We start from the raw sequence: 6,607 nt of genomic DNA on the forward strand, positions 1-6,607 counted from the left end.
ATGGACATACAGGACCAGTCTGCAGGATTCAAGCTGTAATTTAATGCAACTTTGTGCAAAGTAAATGCAATAAAAGTTTGAAAATAACTGTACTGTGGTGTGTGTTTTGTTCAACCTTGCAAACGCAAAACACCTTTCAAATAACTAACATTTCAATATCTTACTTGAGTTGGTTGAGCGGTATCGGCGAGATATAGTTGGGCTCACCTCCACACACAGCCTGGACTTGGACCGCAATCCCTCGAGATGGTCTTGGCTCTCCACTTGTCTGGCGTTGCCCACTGTGAGAGGCGGCGGGCTGGTGTGGGTTTGTTCATAGCCTCACAGCTCAGCCACCATGTGTTGGAGTTCACCCCGGTGAACGACAGGGTTGCGATGCCGAAAGTTGCCGAGTGGTGCCGAGAAGTGAAGTGCGGCGCTCACACGGACCGTCAGAGCGGCGCAGAGCGCTGCTCACACGGAGCACGGAGCGTCAGGGTGCCCCTTGTACGGCCACGGCGCCCCCCCAGTACGTGGCGCCCTAGGCGGCCACCGAGTTCGCCTATGCCTAGAACCGCCACTGGCAGTGCGCATGCGCACAGGGCGCCGGTGTCCGATCGACTGCCTGCTGCCGCACTTCTCACAACTCCTGAGATTTTCCGGATTGCGACAATCAAACGCGGTTTAACGGTAAATAAAATTTTAAACGGTAGTACTAACCGTCAGACATTTTACCGCGGTTTATCATTTTTACCGGTAATCGTTACATTCCTAGTTAACACATCTCTGCAACCCCGTGTGGTGGTCGGGGGCGGTGCCTCTGGGTTGCCAGACCAGGGTGGAGGTTCCTCTTATAAAAAAATAGGACCGGAGGGTGTGCTCCAACTATAGAGGGTTCACACACCTCAGCCTCCCTGAGAAAGTCTATTCCACAGTACTGGAGAGGAGGATTTGACCGTTAGTTGAACCTTGGATGCAGTAGGAACAATGCGGTTTTAATCCTGGCCGTGGAACACTGGACCAGCTCTCAAGGGTTTGTGGGAGTTCGCCCAACCAGTTCACGTGTGTTTTGTGGATTTGTGGAAGGCTTTTGACCATGCTACTCATGGTATCTTGTGGTGTGTGTGCTTCAGGAGTACGGAGTCCAGGGCCCCATGTTAAAGGCCCTCTGGTCTCTGTATGACCGAAGCAGGACCCTGGTCCACATTGCCAGGCGTACGTTGGACCTGTTCCAGATGCATGTTGGACTCCAGCATCGCTTCCTTTTGTCACCGGTTTTGTTCATAATTTTTATGAACAGAATTTCGAGGTGTCGAAGTGGGTCTGGTTCGGGGGATAGGACCTTATCTCTGCTTTTTGCAGATCATGTTTTCATGTTGGCATAATCAAACCTGGTCTTACAGAATGCACTTGAACGGTTCGCAGCTGAGTGCGACGGGATGGGCATGAGGATCAGCACTTCTAAATTCGAAGCCATGGTCTTCAACTGGAAGAAGGTGTTGTGCCCTCTCCTGGGAATGACTCGGGATCTTTCTGGGAGAGCTGGAGGAAGTGTCTGGGGACAGGGAAGTCTGCATAGTCCCTGCAGCGTCCCTGCATAGTCTGCTGCCCTGAGACTCGCAAATGGATGCATGGTTAGTGTTGTTTTTATTATTTTTTACCACTGGGAGGGATACTGTACTGGGGCGTCACAAGGGATTTAGGTTAAAGGCAAAGGTGAGCACAGGTGAGGACAATATGTGGAACATCGGAACAACACTGTTCTTACCATAGCTGTGCTGCCACCAGCACACAGCCACCAACCCACAGCAAGAGTGTCAACATCTGGGACTGGATGGATTGCTACGTATCAGGAACGTCACACCATCCACAATGAAGATAGACCTCCACTCTAACAACTGGTACATCAGTAATGGTGGGGGAAAACATGGATCCTCCTGTCTCAAAAATCATAACGACTGAGTTTAAATAACTGCTCAAGAAGGGCCCTTTCAGCTATAACTTTTGATGAGTGGAATTAATCAAACGAGGAAAAATCAAGAAGAAGCAAAAATATATAAGCTTGCTTCTACCAAATTTATTTGTCAGTTATGAAAGCAACATCTATACTTTTCATAAATATTTCAACAGGCAAACCACATTTCTGGCAGTAAATTTTCCTTATTCATCATGAGCAGAGACTTCACATCATGTTCACCCAAAAAATGTTTACTTGTTATTGTCAGGTTGTAATTAAAACTAAAGGACAGATGGTTTTTTCGTCTCTGCTTGAATTGATATTTTTTGGCACTAAATTAAAAAATGACTTGTTTAAAGATCAACAGATGTGGAAAAAAGTGCTGTAGATGGTCAGTTCTCATAGACTCATATGCTAATATGATGCTGAAGACCAGGAGTGTCAAACTGCAGCCCTGCATGTTCTCATGTCTCCCTGCTTCAACACACCTGAATCTCATGAAGATTCATGGCCAAGTCCAGCTGAAAGCCAGATAAGGAGCCTCATTGCAATCAGCTGTGTTGAAGCAGACATGGAAAACATGCAGGACTACAGTCCTCGAGGACTACAGCTTGATACCTGTGCTGTAAACAGTTTGGCTTATTTATTTGACACAAGCTGTTCTAACTTCCAGAATATCTTTTTTGCATTATCTCCAGTTGTGAGTGCCAGACCCCATTTAGTCACACTACTGCAGCTTTGAGGATAACTTTGCTGTTTGTTCAAAACTGGCAAGATTTCACACGTTTCATTATCAGACTTTACACTGACATTTGTAAACATATAAAAGTAAATTCTTTGGTAAAATATTACTCAAAAAATCTGAACAAGTTTATGTAGGTGTTACGGTGCGTAGGACAGAGGCTCACGTGCAGAAAGCAAACAGAACCGGGTGAGTCCAGCTTAAAGAGTTTATTAGAGCTGAGAGAGAGGGTGATGAAGATGAGCAGACTGCTGCACTGAAGGCAGGGGGCGGCGGAGCGAAGACCCGGACTGGAGCGGCGCGGAGCGGAGCGGCGTCTGTCGGTGACCGGAGCAGGAAGGCAGAAGACGGAGGTGAGCAGCAGGCGACGGGCTGAGGAGCTGGAGGTGAGTTCCCAGAGGCGAGGAAGCTCGGAAGGTCCGTGGAGGCTTGGCTGGGCTTTGAAGGTGGCAGACAGCTGGAGGACTGACGATGACTGGCGGACATGAAGCGAGGGAAACACTGGGCGTCAGGGGCGCCTCTCGGCTCTCAGTTCAGGGGGGCTCAGCCCCCGGGAGGGGCACAGTGTGTGAGCCAAAGTACCGCAGAACTCCACAACCAGCTAACAAAGACTGACAAATGACTCAATATTTCAGGGTTTTTTTTTTTTTTTTGTTGTTTGTTTTGGTATAGTACAATGACAAATATAGGTTTGCACAGGGGTGCTGGGAGGGGGGGATTCTATTGGCGGGGCCCAGAAGACCCCAGTCAGGGCGCAGTGCACAGGAGGGGCGCACGCGAGCATGTTTACATGCATTCAGACAGAGTGAGCGACGTGGCATGCGAGCACCACACCGCAGTCCCCCGGTCCGCTACCGCCAACACCCCCCCTGCTGTTCTTCCGCCATTTTGCTGGAGATTCACAATGCACGATGGGTAATATTGAGCCGTCTAGGGACCATCGATGCTCACTACTTTTCAAGATGCATTGTGGGAAATTTCTAGTGCCCTTCTTTTTTGCTATCTGGACATTCGGACAGCTCTACAGATGGCGTCTTCACTACGTAGTGTCCTATAGGGAGTAGTGTGGATGTCGGGACACAGCCCACGTCTCCCTGCTGTAATGATGCTCGTTACCAGGCTTTCTGCTGGACTTGGCCATGAATCCTCATGAGATTCAGGTGTGTTGAAGTAGGGAGACATGGAGAACATGCAGAACTGCGGCCCTCCAGGAATGCAGCTTAACACCCCTGGTTTAATGTATCACGATCGACAAGAAAGGTGTTGAGAAGAATGATTACATAACTCTAACATATACATCCTTGAAAACCTTATATATTTGAACAGGTGGCGCAATTCCCATTCACTGCACCTCTGCATCACAAGGAGGCGGCTCGACGGTGCGATCTTTAAAAGAGCCTCACACACCGGGAGTCCTGCACACAGGAACCTGCTCACACACAGGTCAGCTGCTCTCCTCATCCAGTGACCGTCTCCTGGCGATCTGTTCCCAGAACGCTGTTCTTCTCTGTGCAGGTGGAGGTGAGAAGATGAACTCCCTGCAGGTGGTCTCCCTGACTCTGCTGCTTGCTGCTGCAGCCAGCGCTCAGGGCTTGAAGCTCGGCAAATGTCCACAACCTGCAGTTCAGGCCAACTTCGATGCTGCCAGGGTGAATACTGAACTTCTAATCTTTACTTTTCCTCCGTTCGGTATTCACTTGTGTGCTTGAGACCGTTGTGCTTCCTCTGCAGTACCTCGGGAAGTGGTATGGGATCCAGAAGCTGCCCACGACCTTCCAGAAAGGCCAGTGCAGCACTGCCGTCTACACCCTGAAGAGTCCCGGAGTCATCGGGGTCCTGAACAGTGAGCTGCGGTGAGCGGAAACATGGCGGATTTTGTTCTTTAAACAGACTTTTTTTAATTCATTGTTTGTAACCATATCATTTTCTTAACCAACAGGGCTTTTTTCTGTCTGATTTAATCACTTCTTAAGATTTCTGAAGACTTTTTTGGTGCTATTTAGGGATAATTCAGTACTTCAACCCTCATGCTAAAGTCCTGTAAATGTTCTCTCTCTGTGTTGGTGCATGTGGGGTACCAAATGTTTTTGGAAGAGAGTTTGTTTCTTGTGGGAAAAAAAATGTGTGTGTGTATATATATATATATATATATATATATACACACACACACATATGTATGTATGTATATATATTAGTGTGTGTGTGTGTGTGTGTGTGTGTGTGTGTGTGTTTACTACCTTCCTCATCAACAAAAAAGCCAACTTCCAAAAACTGCTGTCAAACTTTGCAGATGTTTTTTCTCTGCACACATCACTGACAAAACTCCAGTCCTGCACAGAACTACCAAAAACATCCAGTAATTCTCAGGATTTTAACCTTTTATTCTATTGTTGTTGTTAATGTTAGGTTGAGGTTTGACATATCCAAGGCTGACTTAAAAGAATTATCCAATAAAAACAAATACTCTCAATATTATGTAACATCAGGATGAAGATCAGTCTAAAATACATTTAATTCCACATGATAAGATAGTCAGTCTAACCAATAATCACACATTTTAACTATTTTTACTTTCAAAAGTCTCTAGAGTTGATAATTTTCTTTGTTTCCATAAATGATCAGCTCTACACCATTAAAATCCACAGTCTTAAGGTAAAACATTATTTCAAGAAGTTGACTTATTGACTAATGACTTAATAGCATTTGGCATGCATGTTTAAGAACTTAAATTATTGTATTAATTTAAGTTTCACTCAAGCCAATTTATATTTTCAAGTCAACATATTTTTGATGATGAGATAAATTGATTGAAAGAAGAAAGTTACCAATTAGATACTTGCTTGATAAATGATTTACATTTTTTTAAAAGATCAAAATTAGATAAAATGATTCAATCAACTTTTTTTTTGTTTAAATTTAAAGTGATGATGGAACCATCAGTTCCACTGAGGGCACCGCTACAGTCAAGGACCCTGCTGAGCCCGCCAAGCTGGAGGTCTCCTTCTCCAAAGGTAAATCAGGTCAAGTCATTTCAAACAGACCGACCCCCGCCGCTGACCCCTGACCCTCTGTGCCCCAGACTCTCCTCCTGGTCCCTACTGGGTCCTGTCCACTGACTACCAGGGCCACACTCTGGTCTACAGCTGCAGAGAGGTGGGTCTGTTCCACAGGGAGCTGGCCTGGATCATGAGCAGGGAGCCCACCCTGCCTGAGGCGACTGTCCAGGAGCTGCGCAGCATCCTGTCCTCTGTGGGAGTCCACGTCGACAAGTTGGTCCCCACCAACCAGGACGAGACGTACTGCGCCCCCATGAGCCAGTGAATGGACATACAGGACCAGTCTGCAGGATTCTGGCTGTAATTTAATGCAACTTTGTGCAAAGTAAATGCAATAAAAGTGTTAGAAGAAATGCATTGTGGTATTTCATTCAGCCTTACATACAAAAAGCACTTTTCAGACAACTAATGTTTCTAGTTTTATCAATGACATTTTGTGGATTCTTATAGAAATGAAGTTCTTTGCTGGAGTGAAATCTTAAAGGAATACTCCAAAGATTTTGGACCCACGCCCTATCACTATCATTTTTATAGTGAGACAAGATCATACATACCTTTATTGTCTCTCTGCGTCCAGTGGCTGGCTCCCAGCTGTTAGCATCGTAGTTAGTTTAGCTCAATAGCTGGAGGTGAACAGGAGACAGAGTCGGACTGACGAAAGTGGACAAAATACTCCTCCCAGTGGTCCAGGGGACGGCGTATTAGCATGTGAAGTAAATCCAAATGGTTATAAAATATTTTAAAGGACGTGTCTTCTTTTTAACCCGTTTAAATAACATTTTGATACACACAGATCTGCACAAGCATAGTACTCCGTGGAAGGATATACCGGAGCACAGCAGTAGAAGCCATAGACTCGGTCGCTGTGCGCTG

The 6,607-nt window shown here is 46.2% G+C and overlaps 1 protein-coding gene across 1 annotated transcript; it reads left to right on the forward strand.

The window, feature by feature from the left end:
* Positions 1–4,204: 4,204 nt before the first annotated feature.
* On the forward strand, positions 4,205–5,999 carry LOC115405561 (apolipoprotein D-like). The gene is made up of 4 exons (XM_030115165.1): positions 4,205–4,327; positions 4,410–4,531; positions 5,601–5,689; positions 5,758–5,999. Exons 1-4 carry the CDS (start codon positions 4,208–4,210, stop codon positions 5,997–5,999), a joined length of 573 nt encoding a protein of 190 aa, XP_029971025.1. The 5' UTR covers positions 4,205–4,207.
* The last annotated feature ends 608 nt before the right edge of the window (positions 6,000–6,607 follow it).

The sequence above is a fragment of the Salarias fasciatus genome, chromosome 18 (assembly GCF_902148845.1).
Source record: "Salarias fasciatus chromosome 18, fSalaFa1.1, whole genome shotgun sequence".
NCBI lineage: Eukaryota > Metazoa > Chordata > Actinopteri > Blenniiformes > Blenniidae > Salarias > Salarias fasciatus.